A 24134-nucleotide genomic window follows, 5' to 3' on the forward strand; every position below is an offset into this window, starting at 1 on the left:
ACCGTCCCCACTGTCAAGCATGGAGGTGGAAATGTTATGTTTTGGGGGTGTTTCTCTGCTAAGGGCACAGGACTACTTCACCGCATCAATGGGAGAATGGATGGGGCCATGTACCGTACAATTCTGAGTGACAACCTCCTTCCCTCCGCCAGGGCCTTAAAAATGGGTCGTGGCTGGGTCTTCCAGCACGACAATGACCCAAAACATACAGCCAAGGCAACAAAGGAGTGGCTCAGGAAGAAGCACATTAGGGTCATGGAGTGGCCTAGCCAGTCACCAGACCTTAATCCCATTGAAAACTTATGGAGGGAGCTGAAGCTGCGAGTTGCCAAGCGACAGCCCAGAACTCTTAATGATTTAGAGATGATCTGCAAAGAGGAGTGGACCAAAATTCCTCCTGACATGTGTGCAAACCTCATCATCAACTACAGAAGACGTCTGACCGCTGTGCTTGCCAACAAGGGTTTTGCCACCAAGTATTAGGTCTTGTTTGCCAGAGGGATTAAATACTTATTTCCCTCTGCAGAATGCAAATAAATTCATATACTTTCCACATACAGTATATTCCATTCTATACAATGCAGTTCTAGATGGATTCCATATAAAAATACATAAAATCAGTTAAAATATAGAAAGAAAAATTGTCCAATCAAACATTGCTCTAATTCCTGTTGCCTTCATTATTTAAATGCCTTGACAAATAAGTGAGATTGTAACAATTTCCTAAATACTAAATACTTCATTTGCTTTCAGATATCTAGGTAGAGTGTTCCATTCTATCAGTAACAACAAAAATTGTTGTATTCCTTGTTGAAGTGAGGTTAGCATACCCAGTCAATGGCAAAACTAGACTCATTGGGGGTAATTCTATAAAATGGATATCAATATTTGTGCACATATTACAGACTAGATTCTATTTATGACATCTAAAAAATTGACTCTGGAAAAAATATGCCTAGGCATGGTTTATAGAATATGCCTAAATTTAAATGTAGTTTATAGAATATGCCCAGTGCCTATTTCCTCTAACTGTATTTAGTCGTGGCCATTTATGCCAACTAAAACCTGGTGTAAATGCTGACACCTAAGTTACACGCGGAACTGGCATATTCTATAACACTGCGCATAAATGCTAGGAATGCCCATGGCTCTACCATGCTCTTCCTATGGCCATGCCCCCTTTTCAGATCTGCGTCTTAGAATTTACTTGCATCATTTTATAGAATACACTTAGAAAGTTGTGCGTGTAAATTCTAATTAAAGCTAATTAGTGGCAATAATTGCCTGTAAAGTGGCAATTATCGGTGTCGATTGGCTTGTTAAGCCAATTAAGTTGCGCACACAAAACGGAATACAACCAGTTTTGCGTGCAGTACTCTTTTCCAGGTGCTTAAAGATCTGCAGCTTCATGTGTGGAGAACACCTTTTTTTATTCAAGCAGATCTCAAATGTCTTAAATCGAATATAAGGTTAGTTCAGCACCAGGCCATGACCATATGCAGCTTCCTCACCAATCAGTAGTCTCAGAAGCAGCTATTAAAATATCAAAAACAGCTAGGCTACTTCCAGGTAAGAATTGTAAGATTCTGGATATCGATGGAAGAAAAGTGTATCAGAGTTCTATGCTGACTTTGAAGATTTTAACTCATCAGGTGCAAATGTTCCATTACTATCATACCCTGTTGAAGCTTCCAAGTTATTTGAGGATGCTTCTTTAACCAACATTTTGTCCATCCATATATCAGTACAGGAGCGTGCTTTCTACTTAGTAAAAGCCACCTATGAAGCCTATGATACCACTGTGTCAATAATGTCAGCAATAATAATAGTGGCCAGAATGGTGTGGCTTTGTGAAGATTTACATGATCATCTTGCAAATATCCCTATTGGTGATAACCTTTTTAGAGAAAAGATCAAGGACATTGGGGCCGATAGTCAAAGCAATTTAGGAACTGCTTAGCTATATGCAGGTGCTGGCTCTGAATATCAGGCCGGTACCCATATAACTTAAAAAAATGTTTTCTTTACTAAAGCCCCCAAGCTCCCTCAAGCCCCCTGCCAATGTCCCCTTCTTGAATGTCCCCTTCTTTCCCTCCCCCCTCCAAGCCCGCATCAACCCCGCCCCCGGAAGACCCCCCATAATCTCCCTATTCTGGAAAAAGAGTTGGATACTCTCATACAGAACAATGCTGTAGCCAGCCTTTCCCACATACCCCCAAAATCTGGTGGTCTAAGACCCATTCTGGACCTGAGAAATCCAAATCTTTATGTCAACAGAGAAGATTTTAAGATAAATACTCTGATTGTGATCCTTCCACTCCTAGATTGAAATGTGCCTAATCCCATTTTCCCATACAGTCCACTCATTGGATGTTCCTGAGATTCACTGGACCATCACTATCAGTATCAGATGTTTATTTGTGGCCTTTCATCCTTGGCCAGAGTTTTCATGAAATGTCTGGTAGTAGCCACTGCAGACTGGGTCATTTTATCTATTCTCATGTAGATGACTGGTGTCTTTAAGGACTTATGCCACTGAAAGTCAAGATCACATTACACCTATATCTATATCTGCCCTACAAGGCTTGGGATTTCTGATAAATACAGAAAAACCCATCTTACAACCAACCCAACCTGTTCTGTTCATAGGAGCCCTCATAGACACTGTAGTGGCCAGGGCTTATCTTCCTGAAGATTGTTGCCAGAAGATTTATGTCCTTTGCAACAAAATTTGCAATCTCCTCAGGCTTGTAGGACATATAGCAGTGATTGCTAATGTCATCTCTTTTGCAAGATACACCTGAGACCTCTTCAATGGCATTTGAAGCTCGATTAGAATCAATGTTTCCATCCACTGAACAAGAACTCCACTCCCTCGATTAGTCAAACACACCCTTCACTTAATGTGGTCCCGGCTGAATATCTGCTGGGATCTGCATAAATGGATATGCCCCCGTTGGGATGCCTGCTCGCCCCTCCCCCTCCCCTCCCATGGTAACAGGCTTATCTGCTTGTTGCCCTGGTGGTTCAGTGGGGTTATGTGCAGGGGCAATGCCCACTGTCTAGTTAAGTGTCACTGAATATCCCCACTTAGCCCCAGACAGGTGATTTAAGTGGCTCCTGGCCACTTAAACCACTTTGAATATCAACCCCTCTCTTAACACAGCAGAAGAGCAGATTACAGTCTCTCCACCTTTTGGCATGAATATTGAAATCAGATTGATGCTGATAAGACTCAATGCCTTATCCTTTCTTCGCAATATAACAAGGTCAATTATGCTAATATTAACACTCCAAACCACGTTCTTCCTATCTCAGATACCTTGAAACTCCTGGGAGTCACAATTGATCAAAATCTTACCCTAGAAAGCCGTGCAAAAAATGTAACAAAGAAAATGTTCCATGCAATGTGGAAACTTAAAAGAGTTAAAAACCTTTCTTCCCAAGGGGCACTTTTTTGGGACTTGGACCTGAAAAAACAGGGACCAAATAAAGTGGACCAAATTCTTGTCAAGGCCGGCTTTCTTTTTTCGATTTATTGGGCGAAGCCGGCCATCTCAACGCACGCCCCCGTCCTGCCTTCGCTACCGTGCTGACACATCCCCTTGAAATTTCGCCGGCCTCGCAACGGAAAGCAGTTGGAGCTGGCCAAAATCGGCTTTCGATTATACCGATTTGGCTGACTTCAGGAGATCGCCGGCCATCTCCCGATTTGTGTTGGAAGATGGGCGGCGATCTCTTTCGAAAATCAGCTGGATTGTCATTATTGAACGCTTTTCACTACCCTTGCTTTCAGCACCTGAAATGTATTGATTACCGATTTTATTCTAATTTACTGTGTACTCTATATACTCTGATTGGAATATTCTTCTGTGTTTCTTATTCCAGAAATGGCGATCGCCACTATGGTATTTGTAAGCCACATTGAGCCTGCAAAGAGGTGGGAAAATGTGAGATATAAATGCAGAAAATAAATAAATATCCCAGTTTCTGACAAGGGTCTAGGAGATGATCATATCTCCAGAAAACCCGCAAGAAAGAAAGAAATATCATTCTAAATGGTTTTGATTTGTGCTTTGGTGTACAAGAAACGGCATAGAATGTATGCCATCTTCAATTCAGCATGTTTTGGACTACCTTCTACATTTATCTAATTAGGGTATCAAGACCACATCAGTTTGACATCATCTGTCTGCCTTGTCAGCCTACCTTGCCAAATTTGAGGGGAAGCCAGTATCTCTATTCAATTCCAGAAGGGCCTGATGAACACCTCACCACCTCTGAAGGAGAGAACTCCAGTATAGGACCTGAATTTTGTTTTGGCCCAATTATCTGAACCTCTTAAAATTCACGGGACAAATAATACTGAGATATCTTACATGGAAAACCTTCTTTCTAGTTGCCATTACCCCAGTGAGGAAGGTCAGTGCATTATAGGCTCCAGTAGTCCCTTACTCACTGTACATATAGTTCACACATAAACCATTTTCTGCACCCATGAAAAATGTCTTCCCATATAAATCAATCCATCAACCTTCCAACATATTTTCCTAAGCCTCAATCCAGTAAGGTAGATGGAGTCCTCCATACATTTGATTGTCGTCAAGCTTGCTTTATTACCGTAATAGAACAAAGAAATTTGATCACAGTGCACAATTCATTGTTACATTCAATACAAACAATCTGGGATTATCAGATTCTACCCATACTTTATACAGATGAATCTCAGGCTGTTCTATTTTTGTTATTTTAAATCTGACCTTGACACTTCTGGGAGAGTCACAGCTCACTGTCTCCAAGCAAATGCAATGTTATGCATGCATTGTCGAAATATGCAAGGCAGCTACTTGGACTTCAGTTTATATCTTTGCAAAGCATTAATGTTTGGATGTCTCCTCACATTAGGATGCAATTGTTTGACAGTCTGTTCTCAAGAATCTACTTGCCCTATAAATCATCCCCCACCCCATTCATACCAGTCTTTCCATTGGATGGATCTCAGCTTTGGAGTCACCAACAAGTGTGCCTGTATCCCTCCTGCTTGTTGAGAGAGAGAGCATAGTTGCTTACCTGTAATGGAGTTTCTCCATAAAAAGCAGGGGAATGCTCCGTAGACAACTAGGGAACACTTTTCCTTGCCGCCATCCCCTCTTTCTCTATTTCCTTTTCTGACATATGCTAAGATATGGACTGATAAACAAGTGAAAGAGTTGCGGTTAGCACAGGAATGCCTAATCATGCTCAGGTGCCCTTTAAACAAAGGTTCCCTGAGCTAGAGGAAAGCTCAGTAGAAGGATCCATCTGGAGGATGTCGCCAACAAGTGCAGTTACATTCCTCTGCTGTCTGTGGAGAACTTCCATTACAAGTAAGCAAATACACTTTAATTTACATGTGTACTGGTCGATATTCAAAACAATTTAAACAGATATGGGTGTTGACTGGTTAAATTGCTTGTTCGGGGGCTATCATCTAATTAGCAGTTAGCGCCTAAGTGAAAACCGGCTATTTTGAGGGCGTTCTGGGGGTGGGGTCAGCAGTTGGCCAGTTAAATGCTGATATTCTGCACTTAACCAGCCAGGGAGGATCTCAAGATGGAGTACTTTTAACAAGGGACCAGGAATTTCAATCTTATCTGTCCAGTAAATGGGATGCTTATTGTCAAACTAATGGACAGCATGCCACTGAGCCACTTCTTTTTTGGGAAACTGCTAAAACAGTTTTATGGGAGAATATTTTAGCTTTCAAAAGTGCTCATAAGGGCATAATCACCTTAGCATGGGCTATGCGAAAGGCTTAAAGGACCTATATCCATACACCTACTCTGGCCAATAAGGAACGCTTTATGGTAATGCAAGTGACTTTACTACTACTAATAATAATCATTTCTATAGTGCTACTAGATGTATGCAGCACTGTACACATTATATGCAGGTACTTTCTCTGTCCCTAGAGGGCTCACAATCTAAGTTTTTATACCTGGAGCAATGGAGGGTTAAGTGATTTGCCCAAGGTCACAAGAAGCTGGAGTGGGAATTGAACCCAGGTGGCCAGGATCACAGCCCACTGCATTAACCATTAGGCCACTCCTCCCATGGCTTTAAATTCCCTTATGCATGAGTGAACCCAGAGGTCCCTCCTCTTTCGAAAATATAAATTTAATCAGTTTGGCAACAAACCAGGGAAATTTTTAGTATAAGTCATTAATGTATGGCAGAAGCAACCACCTATTGTGGTCATGAAGTTCCGGGATGGGGTTTCTCATTACTGCATTGAGAAAATGGCTGAAATTTTGCAGGATTATTTTCAGGGGGTGAATTTTTCTACAGTCCAATTTATGGAGTATTCACAAAATTTGGGTCTTCCAAAATTTTCCTCAGAAGCACTGACCTATTATAACAGTCCCCTCCAAACTAAGTAGCTTCAGCAAGCGATTAAACTTACCCAGCTGTATAAATCCCTGGGTCCCGATGGATTTTTGGGTGGAGGGTATCCAATTATGTGGACCACTTGTAGCAGTGAAGTTGTAACTCGTGGGATGCATGCAGTAGTGACCGAAACCAGGCAAACCCAGAGACTCTCCAGACTCTTACCATCCTATTTCCCTCATTATTGTGGACCTTAAACTATTTTCCTGGATCCATAGAGACATATGCTTGTTCACTAAGAATTGCTAAAAGCTTCAGCTTCATCTCCGCTTTAAAGTTACCGAACTCATTACTGTTCTGTTTGACTGGAGTCTAGTAACCAAGTCAACAAACACAAGCAATTGCACTGATCTCATAGGCTATATTCACTGAACAGCAAAATTTAAGATGAGATGATCCACTGTTTGCGTAACGAGGTTTGCAATAACAAAATTCTGTTCCTGGTTTTGCTGTTTCATTTGATTTACTATTGTTTACATCTTGCTTCTGCTTTTACTTTTAATTGCAAATATCAGATGCAACTGCCTCCTGTCAGGGACCTAGAAATAAATTAAGTTTTAGGGACCAGATATTTAAAGTGATTTATTAAATTGCGCTTGATATTCAGCAGCACTTAACTGGGCAGTACTGCTGAACATCAGCACTAACCAGCCATGCTGAAAGTGGGCAGGAGAGGGGCACTGCAGGGGGCGGAGTCAGAGCGGAGCTGGAAGTTATGCAGTTGTTGACAGTATTCAGCGTCAGCGATCTCATAGCTGATTGGGTATGTAGGACCACATAAATAGCAGTCCTGACTGCTTGGTTAGCTATGTGGGTGCCGGCACTGAATATCAGCTGGCACCCACATAACTTTCAAGTACTATCCTGAAATGGTGTGATCTCCTCTCCCATCTGACTCTCCTCTCCCCTTCCCAGAAGAGCATTTCCATCCCCCTTGCACTGTCTTAGAATAGCATCTTCCCCTGCATTCCAAGCCCCCTCCTTCCCTCTCACCCACTAGAACAGCATCTGGTCCCCAAGGATCCCCCACCTTATGTAGCCTCTCTGGGTCTGCCTTTGTGGTCTAGCAGAGAAGGGATACAAGTGATGCCCATTTGCTTCTGTCCAATGTGCTCGCCTTTCAAAATGGCTGTCATGACCTCTAGCAGCAGTTTTATGGTACAGCTAGAGGTCATGGCAGCCATTTTGAAGGGAGGGCTGTGATGGGCAGGAGCAAGTGGGCATTAGGAATCAGACAGGTATGCCTAGTGGTACCTACAGGGGCTGGGAGGATCAGAATAGGGGGGGGGGGGGGGGTCAGATGCTGTTTCTGGTAGGTGGGAGAGAGGGGGTGCAGATCTAGCCAGATATCCTTATGCAGTTCCCAGCCAACATTCAGCCAGGCTCCCACTTAAGTGACTTATACAGATGCCCAGCTGAATATCAGCCATGACCTGCATAAGTCTCAATGGCTGCTTCCTATCTGGTCAGGCGTAGATATTTAGTGCCAGTGCCCACATATGGCCTGGCATTGAATATGCTGGTCTAATTTAGCTGTCAGCGGTAAGCGTTTAAAGAAAAAAGCTCATCACCACCTGCTGAATATTAACTGGTAGATTTTTTTAAAAAATGTTAATAAATAAAACTTATTGTAGCCTATCTGCTAGGGACAAATGTCAGCATATTCATTATTTTTCTCTCTTGCCTGTAGAAGTTGGCAAATCCTCTGAGATTTCCCAGTCTGTGAGGCCGAAGGCAAAACTTCAGAATACTGACAGAAAATCCCCAAAGGCAAAGATAGAGCTACAGGTTCCGGTAGGTGTATGTCCATGCAGAGCCTTATGATCCTGTTTCAGCACTCTAAATGGGAGATGCTGAAGCACATAAAACCAGTGGGGAAATAATACCGTATGAAACAAATTTATTCTACCATATAAGAATATTGGGAGCTTGGTCCAGATAGTCAATTGTTGTTTAGTGTATTGGAAGAAGGATCCTATATTTGCTTTATAGAGGTGTCAGGGATTTGCTGTAAGTCTTAGATCTAAACACTGAAAACCCTCTGAGGCCCATCTTATGGGAAAAGCTCCAGCCCATTGTTGGCGAAGCCAAGGAGAATTCAGCAATCTTTTAGATTTGTCCATGTTCAACTTAAAGCCCGAGAAGGACCTATATTCTGCAAAACTTTTCAATAACACTGGTAGAGACCTAGCTGGTGAGGACAAATGGACCAGTAAGTCATCTGCAAATTCTGATATTTTAAATTCAAATTGACCCAATTTTATACCTGTAATCTCCTTTATTCTGATGTCCTCTTACCTCCTCTCTCTTCTCCCACACCTTTATCCTTCCACTACTTTTTCCCCTCCTGTTGCCATAGTCCCTTTCTTTGTATCTTGACTCCATATCATATTCCCCTGTCTGCCCACATCCTGTTGCCCTTATTTCCTTCTTGTGCCCTGACTTTCCATCACTGCCTACCACCTCCCCTCCCCTCCTTTCTCCTTCTTTACCCCACACCTTCTTCTGTTTCCATCCTGCCCGCACACCATCCCCACCTCTGTTCCTCTTTTGCCATTACACCTTATAGTTAGAGCAACAGGCTGAGAACCATGGAAGCCAAGGTTCAAATCCTACTGCTGCTGCTTGAGATCTTGGATAAGTCACTTAACCCTCCATTTTCTCAGGCAGAAGCTTAGATTGTACACTCTTCAGGGACAGGAAAATAACTAAGGTACCTGAATGTAGCTTGCATTAAGCTAGTACTGAGAAAAGCATAGGCTAAAGCCAAATCGAAAACCCAGTACCAGGTATCTTGCGAAGTAATACAAAACCCTCCAAAAATCGCTCAGGATCTATAAAACAAATCTGTTGTACCATAATAGCACTAACTTCCAGAAGTCACACAAGGGTCCTACTTATTTATTTATTTAGATTTTAGATTTGCTCACACCTTTTTCAGTAGTAGCTCAAGGTGAGTTACAGTCAGGTATACTGGATATTACTTACGAAAAGGTAGCACCGTAAACAGTGCAGTGGATACTTATTGAAAGACTAAACAAGCCAATTTACTATAAATTGATCCTACACACACATTTAAAGTTAACAGAATACTGGACCTTTTTACACCTGAACCCAGATAGACCCTCACCAGGTAGATCAAAAATTAAACTAAAGCTCCAAGAAGCCAAATCCTGTATACAGTGCAACACCAGAGAAATAGAAACAGTAGTAATGCATGTCCCCCTGTATTGTGCAAAATACAAAGACAGCAGATATACATTTTAAAAACTCCTGGCACATTCCGCTCATAAAATTAAAATGTAATAATCAAAAAAATAAAATGAATTGACTAGCTTTGGGAGAACAAACCTCTTTCCTCAGGTCTCCAAAAGCTAGTGAAAAATTGTTTTTAGTGCAATAAAAAGGTTTTACCTTATTTTCCCATTAAATTGGACTAACAAAGCCTGCACACTACTTCATCCTAAATTAAAAATACAATCTCTGATTACTGCTTTCCTGTTTCTCTTTAACTCTCTTTCCAGGGTCTCCTGGCAATTTGTCATTGTTCGCTCTCCTCCTGTCTTCACCTCTTCCCCTGCATTCATCTCTGACTTTGGGCTGGGGTTTTTTTTCCAGCTTTCTTCCATTTATTTTTCTGCCTCTAATTTTACTTGTTCTTTCTGAGAAAGCAAACAGGTAAGCAGTCTGCAAATGCCAGACTGGTAAAAAAGAGCAGACCAACATGATCCAATATAATCCACAAATAAAATTTATTTAAAAAAGAAGCAACACAGCAGGGGTTTAAAATACGTTGCCCAACTTTCACAAGTTTTGTGCTTCTCTGGGCTGTGTCAGGCCATAGGACAAATGTAAGCAATTTGGATAACAAATGTAAATGAAACATAAATAGGATAAAAGCATAATTCAAACAACATAGAGAAAATCATACTCTAAGGGCCCTGTTTACTAAGATGCGCTAGCGTTTTTAGCGCATGCTAAACATTAGAGCGCACTAACTCTGTAGACGCCTGTAGAAATATTATGGGCATCTACATGGTTAGCGTGTGCTAATGCTTAGCGCACGCTAAAAGTGCTAGTATGGCTTAGCAAACAGGGTCTTTAATAAGTTATCAAATAATAGATTATGCACATATATGAAATTTTAAAACCAAGTAAAATAAGCTTGAGTATATAAAACTTAATTAATAATAAATGTTTTTAAGTTAAGCTTCACAATGACACAAGTGGTTGCAGAGCCAAAAGTATCAGTGTGGGTATCTGCATTGGTTTAAACACAGTTGGACAAATCATGATGCATTGAACTGTGCGAAGTTTCTCCCATTTCTGAAGATGGGGGTTGGAGTGGGTTATAAATGTAATAAATAAATAAATAAAATAATACGTTCAGAATAAAAAAGCTGATTTGGGTTTATTTTCTCTGCAGGTAATTACAGTAGACAGATGCTCCCAGAGCACCCAGATGAGCTCAGAACCCACAGATAGCACTGGAAGGCAAGATGAGGATGAAGAACACAACAAAGATTGGCTTACTGTTTCAAATTTCAACCAGCTAAGTACGTAGGGTTGCAAACCTAAGCATATGCTTGCAAACCACAATTAAACTAAAGGGGGGGGGGGGGGATTTATCAAGGTGGTTTGCCATTGCAGTGGAGGAGTGGCCTAGTGGTTAGGTTGGTGGACTTTGGTCCTGAGGAACTGAGTTCAATTCCCGGCACAGGCAGCTCCTTGTGACTCTGGGCAAGTCACTTAACCCTCCATTGCCTGCCGCATTGAGCCTGCCATGAGTGGGAAAGCGCGGGGTACAAATGTAACAAAAATAAAATAAATAAATAAAATTTGAAGGTGTTGCAGAACAAGGCAGTAGCAACTAAGCAACTCTCCTGCTGAAGACCCCTGGACCCCAGAAGACCTACCCAGACTTCCAATGTGACTCCTAGACAGCTCCCTCCCCCAACCACCAAGGATTTATGAAGGTAGCCCCTGTGGAGGGGGGGGCACAGCTTACGTTGGGGGGCTTAAGGTGGTGGGCTGGAGGATTTGCAGGCCTGTGAGTATGCGACCTAATGCTCCCAGATGGTAAAATAACCCCAGGGCCTAATGTGCACTAATGGATTTTAATGGATTTAGTGCACACTAAATGCTGCACAGCCCACTGTATACCTTTGGGCTGCATGGCATTTAATGCACATTAATTCATTGGCAGACATTAAATCCGTTAGAGCACCTTAAAGGACCCCCAATGTTTGCTCAAAAAAAGAAAAATAGAAAGGAGAACCTGGGGAGAGCATTAGAAAGATCCATTATTTTAATACACTGAACATAAGAATAGCCATACTGGGTCAGACCAATGGTCCATCTACCCCAGTACCCTGTTTCTAACAGTGGCCAATTCAGGTCACAAGTACCTGGCAGAAACCCAAATAGTAGCAACATTCTATGCTACCAATCCCAGGGCAAGCAGTGGTTTCATTTTAGTGCTGCATAAATAGATCTAAAGTAAAATGTAAACATTGCAGTCAACATTGGATTCAAATGTTGATACCTGGGTATTGGCGCCGAGTATCTGAGTATAGACTGGTTGATGGAAATTATCCCAGGTGGCATTATCTGGGTAGTGCTAGGGCAGTCAGAGTTGATTTTCAGGCGTATTATCTGAATGAAAATTTGGATAGGATCTGTTAGCAGAATATAGTCTTCTGAAGTTATGTCAGTATAATTTATATTTCGAAAGGGTTCAGTTTTTTTCTGAAATGGAAAGAATTAGTGTCTTAATGTATGCTAATTTACTGCAGTGTATGTTATATAATAATGAGATGCAAATGCATGCAAAGTTCCTTGTTATTATGTACATTGACTAACACAGCTTACAAAGTTCATTGAAGTTGCATGATTATTTACTGCAGTACTGAGTTACAGCAGGTTAGTGATTCCCACGGTAAACTAAGCTGCAGTAAAATGCAATTTTTTGCCACATCTTAATAACTTCTCCCTGGTGTGTTTAATAATATTGAACATCTTTATTTTAGTACTCACTCGCGTTATCTGCAAGACTGCTGGTTAAATCCACCATTATACTCACACTGACAAATTTTTATTTATTTTGCAACACTATTGTCTTGTTCCATGGATATATTTATTTATTGATGATTGATTTATTCTAACTCTGTGACATACTTCCTATTTGGTAGGTCTCTCGTTGTGTCCATGCTTTGGTACTGAAAGTGGTGGCCTCATTTTTGTCTTTTGGACTGAGCAGATCATAGCCAATTTGCTTTTACCTGATTTCCAGAAATCAGAGCTTGCCCTTCCATTTCAAGTTTACTGATGATTGTAAAATATACTTTGAATCATGAAACTGATCAAATACAGGGGTTCAAAGGATTCAGCTGTTTACCCTACCTAAAAGGAAAGATATTCAGCTCTTCTCAGTTCATGATGTGTGTGATTGGACTTCCTCTCATCAATGAGACACCCATCTTTATATTTTAATATTAACATTTCTATGTACTAATTCATTATTAATATTCCTAATTATTTTGAACTTAGAACTCTGATATTGTTTTTTCTCTATCAGGCTTGGAACGGATCAGTTACTTGAAGCAGCAACTGAACTGTCAAGAAATTGAAAGACACCTAGTGCAAAGCAGTGACTACCTGAGGCACTCTCGAGAGGTAGGATCAGAAGATATGTCATTTCTAATTCTAAGGGGGGGGGGAGTTATCAAACTGCTTTAGGGCTTAAGTCACATTGGGGTCCTTTTACAAAGGTGCGCTAACAGACTTAACACATGCTAAATGATAATATGCCCATAGGAATATAATGGGTGTCTTATCATGCAGTGCTAATCATTAGTGTGCAATAAATTCATTAGCGCACCTTAGTAAAAGGACCCAGTTGTTTACATCTTAATTCGATAACTGGGTCCTTTTGCTAAGGAGCGCTAATGCGACTTAAAGGCTCTATCACAGCTTGTCGTGCTCTACCACAATGATATTTAGGTCACTTCGAGTTACATAGTAGTGAGATGCAACGCATGCAAATGCATGTAAAGCAGCTCATTACTATGTAAAAACCATAAAGCAACTTTTTGCACCAGGTGCATACCGCAAGTCACCTTATGGCTATAAAATCATGATAAAATAACCCCAGTCAAAAGCTGGGAGCATAGGGTTTCAAAGCAGCAGTCCAGTGCTCCTGGGCTGGAGCCTGCATGGTCTTTACCATCCCTTCACTCCCCCGATCACTTCTGTTCACCCCCCCCCCCCCCGATCAAGCTCCCTCTCCTCAGTTCAGCCCCACACCCCCCACCCAGTGGTATCTTACACCCTGAAAGGGCCTATCAGTAGTTTCCCTGGTGTTCTAGTGGTCTTTGAGTAAGAACAATCTCAGGGGGCTTAATTGTGGGGGTGGAGGGTGAGAGGCTTAACCAGCGAGGTGGGGGAAATGAATGGGGGGAGGGGGTAGGAGATGGTACAGGCCCTGCATGCTTTGGGCCTGGGAGCATCTGGAGGCAGTGTTGAGGCCTGATGCTCCTGGGCCACTGCAATAATGTTGCTTGTGAGGTGGCTCACAGGCAGCATTATTCCTTTATCTCCATAGCAACCTGGGGGACTGTTATACTTCAGGTTGGTGACTCTCATGGTCAATCAAAGTGCGTTAAAAACTCGCCTTTTACCACATCTTGATAACTTCCCCCTTTCTTGGCTTGAGACAATAAAATAAGGGGCCAGTTTTTAGTGATGGGAGTGAGTAGATTAATTTAAACACCAGCGCTGGTGTTTTAGATTAATACAAATGCTCAGTACCATTATCCCCCTAATTCTGGAAATTTGCATGCCCAGTTTTACGCTTAGCACGCAATTGTGTGCAGACTATTGAATTGGGTCAGTTGCACACATAACACAATTGAATAATTATCTGCCAATAGGTATTAATGACCAGTGGAGCAGGAATGGTCCTGTTAATGATTTAGCGCACCCTAACTTCTTTCACCATATCTAGAATAACTGAAACAAATAACCCAGTAAATTAGACTTAACTGGTCTGTGGACAGAAGTGAGTAGTACAGTGTCCTGCCAGGATAATAAATCAGTAATGCCTCTTTTCTAACCCCCAGGATCTCAAAAACAGTATATTTCGGTCCACCAGTCAGAGTAACCTGAGCAGGAACTCTTCGTAAGTTATACCTATCTGTACCTGTGAAAATTGTTGCTTTTCTTAGGGGCCCTTTTACTAAAACGTAGTGTGTGCTAATGGAATTAGAGCACATTAAGGGCCCTGTTTACTAATCCATGCTGTAGGCGCGCTAGCGTTTGTAATGCACTAATCCTAGAGACACCCATAGGAATATATGGGTGTCTCTAGCATTAGCATGCGCTAAAAATGCTAATGCGCCTTGGTAAACAGGGCCCTAAATGTTAAGAAGCTTGTAAGTATAAAATGGGTTTCTTAGCATTTAATGCATGCTGATTCTGTTAGCGCATGTGCTAAGCTTTAGTAAAAAGAACCCTTTAATTAATTGATGTCATAAAATGTGCCTGAAATCATGAAATTAATATAGGGGTCCAGGAGATTCAGCTGTTTACTATAAGGAAAGGAATTCAGCTCTTCTTAAGCAAACTGGTTCAGGGTATTTGGCAACTTTTAAAAACTCTTTCAACTTCATTTTTCACAAAAGGCATTTCCAGTTCATGACATCTGGAATTGAAAAATATGTCATTTGTAACAAACCTTTAAGCGTTCAGCACAGAGTTTTTTTTGTTTTTCTTTTGTTTTTTGGGTTTTTTTTTTGTCTGCAAGCTGCTTAGTTGGTTCGCTGATAGGTGGGATAGCAAGTCCTTAATAAACTTAAACTTGAGAACATGACTCTGGGACCCTTTTACTAAGGTGTGCTGAAAAATGGCCTGTGCTTTGTAGACGCATGTATTGGATGTGCGCAGGTCCATTTTTCAGCAAGCCTGCAAAAAAGGGCTTTTTTTTTTGCCAAAAATGGCCGTGTTGTAAAATTAAAATCAGCACGCACGTCCATTTTGGGCCTGAGACCTTAGTGCCACCCATTGACTTAGCGGTAAGGTCTCGTTTGTTAATTGGGCGGTAATCATCAGCGCATATACACTGCCGATTACCACTTGGGTTAGTGCCATGCGGTAGAAAATAGAAATTATATTCTGCCGTGCATTTTGGACACGCATCAAAATTGGAATTACTGCCTGGAGCACGCGGTAGCCAGGCAGTAGTTCTAATTTGACGTGCGTTGTATTCGCATTGGCACCTACGTGTCTTAGTAAAAGGGCCCCTCTGCTTCTTCTCTGATGTCAAGAGCTGAGAATAGGCATGGATGCACTAATCAGCTTGCTGACATTACTGTCGGACAAACTGTTAGTGCATCCATAATGTGAGAGCCCTTAGCGCCTCCTAAATAGGAGGTGGTAAGTTCTCCTTCATTAATGTTTTCAAATGGCCATATGCTAATGTTAACATTAATTCGCAGCCAGAAATAAAACAAATAGGGAAAAAAAAGCTATTTTATGGCTGCGCTAGAAATGGGCTTAGCTCATGGAAAAGGCTCATGTAAGGGCACGCTAAATTCATTTACTAGAACAGCTTAGTAAAAAGGGCTCCATAGTAACATAGTAAATGATGGTCCATTCAGTCTGCCCCACAAAATATCCAGAATTGGCTCTCTGTGCGGCTTACATCCCTTTATGCCCTGTTTAAAACGCTAAGGTCATTGAGTGGGTCTTTTACAAAGGCATACTAGTGCTTTTAGCGTGCAGTAGATGCTAGAAACACCCATATTTTCCTATGGGCATCTCTAGAGTTTAGCATGCGCTAAAAACACTACTGCGCCTTTGTAAAAGAGCCCCTAAATTTTGCTTTGAGTCCATCCGTTTTCTATATAGGGGTCTGTGTTTATCCCACGCATTTTTCAATTCGGTCACTGTTTTTGTCTCCACCACAGATTTCCCCCCCGTCGCGTGAATGCGTTCCTCAGTTTTCTTTTTTCCGCGTTGAGGTGCGGTAGAGTTTTTCTGCGCTCCTCTCAGGCCCGGGAAAGAGTCTTCGACTGTTTTTTGGCTTTTTGCCTTATTTTTCTTTATTTTATTTTCAATTCTCCAGTTAAAAAAAAAAGTTCCCGTAGTTTCCTTTACTTTTGTCCACCTTTTAAAATTTCCTTTGTTTTCGACACGGCCAGGTTGTTCCCTTATTTTTGTGCCCTTTTTTCTTTTAACAGGCACAATCGCGTCTTTTGATTTCGCCGAAGCTGTTTTTCCTTTCATGTCATCGAAGACACCCAGTGGCTTCAAACATTGTACTCGGTGCAACCGGACCATCTCAGGTACCAATACCCACGCCTGGTGTATTCAGTGCCTTGGGCCCGACAATAGCCCAGCCGCTTGTTGTCTGTGTCTTCGTATGAAGAAATGGACCCAAGGGTCTCGAGAAGCCCAACGAGAAAAGCTTTTTGGGGCTCGGTCCGGTCTGCGGCGTCGACATCGACTTCGAGGGAAGCATCGATGTCGGGAGCAGAGGTAATGACTGCTGAAAGACCTATTCGCGCTGGGAGCAGTGAGGCATCGAGTGGGTCTCCACCTGCATCGAGGCCTCCTGCTATGCAGGTCCCCTGGGACCGATCTTTGTCGGACCCAGCCCCTAGGAGGCATGAGGATTCCACGTCCTCATCAGTACCGAGGAGTCTCAATGACGTGCGAAGAAGCACCGTCTTCGTTCTCTTTCAACACACGGTGCCGGGAGCTCCGGGGCGTCGAGGGAATCGGCACCCGAGAAGCATCGGCGCCGAGAGGATCGCTCCCCCTCTATTCAGGAGGTGCGGATGCATCGGTCTTCTGGCAGCTCGGTACCAGCTCCCAAGCCTCGACAGATTCTGCCACCGGCTCCTTTACCGACCCCGCTGCCTTGTCCGACGGCGGCTCTCGACGAGTGCATCAGGGCCCTGCTTCCAGAACTTCTGGAAGGATTGCTGCGCCAGTCTGCTTCGGTGTCAGGGGTGCTTGCGCCTTCCATACCATCTGCTGCAGCGGCATCTGGCCCTTCACCTGTGGTGAGGTCCCCGACCTCGGTGTCGCCTGCAGCATCGGTGTCAGCTGCCACTCAGGTCGACTCCCCTTCGACGTCGGTGGAGGAAGCTTCACCGGAGTCCAGGCGGGCGTCGACTTCTCGGCACTGACGTCGAGCACGTCGTTCCTTGGCATCGAGGCAGGCTCAGTTTCAGACTGCTGTGAGGGATGTCTTGTCCATTACTGAAGATGAGCATACGTGGGAGGAAGAGGAAGATCCCAGGTACTTTTCTTCTGACGAGTCCTATGGGATTCCCTCTGAACCTTCCCCTCCACCAGAAAGGAGACTTTTTCCAGTGGAGAGTCTATCCTTTACCTCCTTTGTCCACGAAATGGCTGCAGCTATTCCCTTCCCTATGGAGGTTGAGGATGAGCCCAGGGCTGAGATGCTCGAGGTCCAGGATTATCCTTCTCCACCTAGAGAGGCTGCAACGGCTCCTTTGCATAATGTACTGAAGGGAAGTCCTTATGCGAAACTGGCCATTTCCTCTGTCTAATCCCGTGATCCCGAAAAAAAAACTGAATCCCAATATCGGATCCACGGTGAGCCTGGATTGATGAGGTCTCAGCTACCTCACAGTTCCAATGTGGTGGACTCTGCCCTCAAAAGAGCCAAGAGCACTAGGGACTATGCCTCGGTGCCCCCAGGCAGAGAATCTAGAACCTTGGACTCTTTTGGGAGGAAAACGTATCAGGCCGCTATGCTCTCTACCAAGTTCCAAACATACCAGCTCTTCATGAGCATTCACTTGTGGAACTCAGTGAGGCAACTGTCTAGCTTGGTTGATGCACTCCCTCCGGAGCAGGCCCAGCCTTTTCGCCAGGTGGACAGGCAGCAGAAGGCGTGTCGTAAATTCCTGGCCAGGGGTATGTTCGACACGTTTGATGTAGCATCCAGGATCGCTGCCCAAGGTACAGTGATGCGTAGAGTCTCATGGCTGCGTGTCTCTGACCTGGATCATTCGGTCCAGCAGCGGATGGCGGATGTTCCTTGCAGGGGGAGTTGTGCTCCCTATTCCTATGCTAGGCGTAGGTACACGCCTGCTTCTCGGCAGCCTGCCCAGGCTCAGTCCCAGCGAGCTCATTCTCGTCAACAGCGTGCGCCTAAGGCCACTGCCGCTCCCCAGCAAAAGCAGGGGACGGGCTTTTGACTGGCTCCAGTTCAGCATAGCCTCTGTAAACGTGTCTGTATCGGATGACTTGCCGGTTGGGGGGAGGTTAATGTTTTTTCACCAAAGGTGGCCTCTTATAACCTCCGACCGGTGGGTTCTTCAAATTGTCCGGTTAGGATACACCCTCAATCTGGAATCTAAGCCTCCAAATTGCCCACCAGGAGCTCAGTCTTACAGCTTCCAGCACAAGCAGGTACTTGCAGAGGAACTCTCCGTCCTTCTACAGGCCCAAGCGGTCGAACCTGTTCCACCAGGGGAAGAAGGACTGGGGTTCTATTCCAGGTACTTCCTTGTGCAAAAGAAAACAGGAGGGATGCGTCCCATCCTAGACCTAAGGGCCATGAACAAATTCCTAGTCCGAGAAAAGTTCAGGATGTTTTCCCTGGGCACCCTTTTTCCCATGATTCAGGAGAACGATTGGCTATGCTCTCTGGACTTAAAGGATGCCTATACCCACATCTCGATACTCCCAGTTCACAGGAAATATCTTCGATTTTGGTTGGGAACTCAGCACTTTCAGTACTGTGTACTGCCTTTTGGCCTCGCGTCTGCGCCCAGGTTCTTCACAAAGTGCCTGGCAGTTGTTGCTGCATCGCTTCGCAGGCTAGGAGTGCATGTATTCCCTTATCTCGACGATTGGCTGGTGAAGAGCACCTCGGAGGCAGGCGCTCTACAGTCCATGTGGATGACTATTCGAGTGCTAGAGCTACTGGAGTTTGTAATCAGTTATCCCAAGTCCCACCTTGTCCCGGTTCAGAAATTGGAGTTCATTGGAGCTTTGTTGGACACCTGGACATCTCGAGATTATCTTCCCCAGGCAAGGGCAAACAATCTCCTGGCCCTAGTATCCTTGACTCGAGCATCGCAACAGATCACAGCTCGGCAGATGTTGAAACTCTTAGGGCACATGGCTTCCTCAGTTCATGTGACTCCCATGGCACGCCTACATATGAGATCAGCTCAGTGGACCCTAGCTTCCCAGTGGTGCCAGGCCACAGGGGATTTAGAGGATGTGATCCATCTCTCCACCGACTTGCAGTTCCCTTCAGTGGTGGACCATTCGATCCAATTTGACCTTGGGACGTCCATTCCAAATTCATCAGCCGCAAAAAGAGCTGATGACGGATGCATCCCTCCTGGGGTGGGGAGCTTATGTAGATGGACTTCACACTCAAGGAGCTTGGTCCTTTCAAGAAAAGGATCTTCAGATCAACCTCCTGGAATTACGAGCTCTCAAGGCTTTCAAAGATCAGCTGTCCAATCAAATCATTCTAATTCAGACAGACAATCAAGTTGCTATGTATTACACCAACAAGCAGGGGGGCACCAGATCTCGCCCTCTGTGTCAGGAAGCCGTCCGGATGTGGCTTTGGGCACACCATCACGGCATGTTGCTCAAGGCCACGTATCTGGCAGGCGTAAACAACAGTCTGGCCGACAGGTTGAGCAGCATTATGCAACCTCACGAGTGGTCGCTAAACATGGCCATGGTCCACAAGATCTTCCGAGAGTGGGGCACCCCCTCGGTGGATCTTTTTGCCACTCAGATCAATCAAAACGTCCCTCAATTATGTTCCAGACTTCAGGCCCACGACAGACTAACATCAGATGCCTTTCTCCTACATTGGGGGACAGGCCTTCTGTATGCTTATCCTCCCATACCTCTAGTAGGTAAGACTTTGCTGAAACTCGAGCAAGACCGTGGAACCATGATTCTGATTGCGTACTTTTGGCCCCTTCAGATCTGGTTCCCTCTTCTTCTGGAGTTGAGCTCCGAAGAACTGTGGAGATTGGAGTGTTTTCCGACCCTCATTACCCAGAATGAAGGGTCACTTCTACATCCCAACCTCCAGTCTCTGGCTCTCACGGCCTGGATGTTGAGAGCTTAGAAATTGCCTCCTTGGGTCTTTCAGAAGGTGTCTCCCGAGTCTTGCTTGCTTCCAGGAAAGATTCTACGTAAAGGTGTTACTTTCAAATGGAGGAGGCTTGCCGTCTGGTGTAACAGCAAGGCCCTAGATCCTTTTTCTTGTCGTACATGGACCCTGCTTGAATACCTTCTACACTTATCAGAGTCTGGTCTCAAGACCAACTCCGTAAAGGTTCACCTTAGTGCAATTAGTGCTTATCATCAACCTATAGAGGGTAAGCCTATCTCAGGACATTGTTTAGTTGTTCGCTTCATAAGAGGTTTGCTTTTGTCAAAGCCCTCTGTCAAACCTCCACCAGTGTCATGGGATCTCAATGTCGTTCTCATCCAGCTGATGAAAGCTCCTTTTGAGCCACTGAATTCCTGCCATCTGAAGTACTTGACCTGGAAGGTCATTTTCTTAGTGGTTGTTACTTCAGCTCGTAGAGTCAGTGAGCTCCAAGCACTGGTAGTGCATGCACCTTATATCAAGTTTCATCATAACAGAGTAGTCCTCCGCACTCACCCTATGTTCTTGCCGATGGTGGTGTCGGAGTTCCATCTGAACCAGTCAATTGTCTTGCCAACATTTTTTCCCCATCCACATATCCGCCCTGGTGAGGACAAGTTGGACACCTTGGACTGTAAGAGAGCATTGGCCTTTTACATGGAGCGGACAAAGCCCTACAGACAGTCCGCCCAATTGTTTGTTTCTTTCAATCCCAACAGGAGGGGAGTCGCCATCAGAAAATGCACAATCTCTAATTGGCTAGCAGATTCCATTTCCTTCAGTTATGCCCAAGCTGGGCTGACTCTGGAGGGCCATGTCACGGCTCATAATGTAAGAGCCATGGCTGCGTCGGTAACTCACTTAAAGTCAGCCTCCATTGAAGAGATTTGCAAGGCTGCAACGTGGTCATCAGTCCACACATTCACATCTCACTACTGCCTTCAGCAGGATACCCGACGCAACAGTCGGTTTGGGCAGTTGGTGCTGCAGAATCTGTTCGGGGTTTAGAATCCAACTCCACCCTCCTAGGCCATTTATGTTCTGTTCCAGGCTTCACTCTCACTTAGTTGTGTTTCTTTTTAGGTCAATCTATGTTATGTCCTTGCCGTTGCGAGGCCTAATTGACCAATGTTCATTGTTTTGAGTGAGCCTGGGGGCTAGGGATACCCCAATCATGAGAACAAGCAGCCTGCTTGTCCTCAGAGAAAGTGTAGATACATACCTGTAGCAGGTATTCTCCGAGGACAGCAGGCTGATTTTTCTCACAAACCCTCCCTCTTCCCCTTTGGAGTTGTTCTATTCTCTGTTTTGCTTTTTATTAAACTGAGAGGGCATGCTCGCGCCGCGGGCGGGAAGCCATTCCCACATGCGCGGTTCTCTCTGCCTGCGTGCTGGTGCGTTCTAGAAGTTTTTGTTTTTTGCTAGGGATTTGCCAGTCTCCTGGGCCGTCGCGGACCGACCCAATCGTGAGAACAATCAGACTGCTGTCCTCGGAGAATACCTGCTTACAGGTATGTATCTACACTTTATGCATTATGAATCTCCTGATTTGGCTGCCCTTTTTTTCTGATGTACCCTGTGGAAAATTGGACTTAATGTACAGACAGCGGAAAGGCACTGGGGCCATGGACCAACCAACTTTTTAACCCACATAGCATCAGCAAGTGGGAAGTTTGGGGTGTGGGGGCAAAGATTGGTTCATTTGGCCCTCCCATACAATCAAAATGGTGTGCTGCTGCTCCTATACTGTATAGTTATTGAGTGACCATGTTGTAAACACTTCCTAGCTTTCAGCTTTGCATGGATGGTATGAAGGGTAACTCAGTATGTTTATACTATCATTTTACTGTTTTCACATCTTACTGTTTTGAAAAAACAGCTGTAATTCTTTTCTAAGCCTAGAAGGAAGTGACACATTACAGACTTCATGTTGTAACAAAGTTTAGCAACAGAAATTGGTTCTGATTTAAATTTTTCTATGATTACTCCAGCACTCAAGTGTAATCTAAACCATGTTGTCTGAAAACAGGTTCAGAAGTTCCAGTGGAGTTAGCAGTAAGTTTTTTTTTGTTGAAAAGGGAGTGGGTTTGTCTGTTCCTCTTTTCCAGCGATGACAACACTTTTCTTCACCTGTCTTTCTGTGTGTGCAATGATTTGGGACAATGCTTGCTTGAAAGGGCTGCATAAAATCTTTCTTTCCCTTCTCTTAAAATATCAAGCAGATGCACTGTATTGAGAGCTGAAAAGTTTTCCGTGATAATAGCGTCTGTTAAATTTAATTATTCCTTTTGGCTCCTTGGTTCAGATGGCTTAGGTACATTCATGACAAATGGATGTAAATACATGGTAGTTTTCATTGTTTTCATTTATATTTCAGAAATCTCGGCATCATTGAAAACGTCTCAAGATCTGAACCCTCATTACTCAGGTATATATTAAGTATTAGATAAAGAGCTGCCAATTAAAGTCCTACATCAATGGTATGTACAATATTGAAATAGAGTTATTTCCACTGTTTAGAAACTGTAACTATGACTCTTGGAAGATCAAACAATACCCTATCAATACCCCTTTATTTGGGAGCTCTCCCAGTTCATTTTAAGAGTGCAGTGGTTCAACCACTGTTAAAGAAACCCTCTCTGCACCCTAAGAAGATACATAACTCTTGACCCTTTTCCAATTTACCTTGGGAAAATTGTTGCATACGTGCGTCCTTAGCAATTTTTGGCCATACTGAATACTGAACAGATACAGGTACATCTTCATTGCTGATCTTGTTAGATCTGTCTGCAGAATTTGATGTTATTGATTATTCTGTTTTGTTTGACAGGCTGGCTAGGATTGCGATAGGATGAATGATTTTAGAATGGTTTCGTTTTTCTCTGACAGGAAGATTGCAGGCTCTTCTGTTTCTGAAGCTCTCAGTGTATGGAATATGATGGTAGTTTTGTGAAATTTTGAGTATAAATTTAGGCACTCAGTCCTTGTAAATTTTCAAGGAGGCCAATATCAGAGCATCAATCCTTTGAATATTGAGCCCTTAGATTATAAGGTCTCTGGGGACAAGAAAATACCTGAATGTAAGTTGCCTTGAGCTACTACTGAAAAGGCATGAGCAAAATTCATATAATCTTTCAGGTACTTAATAATCAATGTTTAGTAGCTAGACAAACTAGAGATAGTTGGGCTAATAGTTGGTTCCCTAATCATGGTGGAAGGCTATCGGAATCAAGGCGCTCCACCAGGATAGTATAATCTTAGGAAAGTACTAGTAAAAAAGGCCCGTTTCTGACACAAATGAAACGGGCGCTAGCAAGGTTTTCCTCGGAGTGTGTATGTTTGGGAGAGTGTATGTGAGAGTGACTGTTTGAGAGTCAGAGTGAAAGTGTGAGTGTGTGTGAGAGAGAGTGAGTCTGGGTGTGAGTATGTTTGTGAGAGAGTGTGTGTGTGAGAATGAGAGTGTGTGCAAGTGTGTATGTGAGACACAGTGTGAGAGAGAGTGTGTGTGTGTGGGCGAGAGAGAGAGTGTGTGTGAGAC

General features: G+C 43.7%; 1 protein-coding gene across 1 annotated transcript in view; it reads left to right on the top strand.

The window, feature by feature from the left end:
• The window catches only part of LOC115463326 (transient receptor potential cation channel subfamily M member 6-like), a gene marked incomplete at its 5' end in the record, with an annotated part of 108891 nt that overhangs the window by 51152 nt on the left and 33605 nt on the right, over window positions 1-24134 (top strand). The window contains 6 exons of the mRNA XM_030193730.1: window positions 8117-8220; window positions 10853-10982; window positions 13004-13101; window positions 14547-14605; window positions 22626-22651; window positions 22974-23024. Of these exons, the coding sequence (XP_030049590.1) occupies window positions 8117-8220; window positions 10853-10982; window positions 13004-13101; window positions 14547-14605; window positions 22626-22651; window positions 22974-23024 (468 nt within the window). The remainder of the gene's footprint in view (window positions 1-8116; window positions 8221-10852; window positions 10983-13003; window positions 13102-14546; window positions 14606-22625; window positions 22652-22973; window positions 23025-24134) is intronic.

This window comes from Microcaecilia unicolor, chromosome 2, assembly GCF_901765095.1.
Source record: "Microcaecilia unicolor chromosome 2, aMicUni1.1, whole genome shotgun sequence".
NCBI lineage: Eukaryota > Metazoa > Chordata > Amphibia > Gymnophiona > Siphonopidae > Microcaecilia > Microcaecilia unicolor.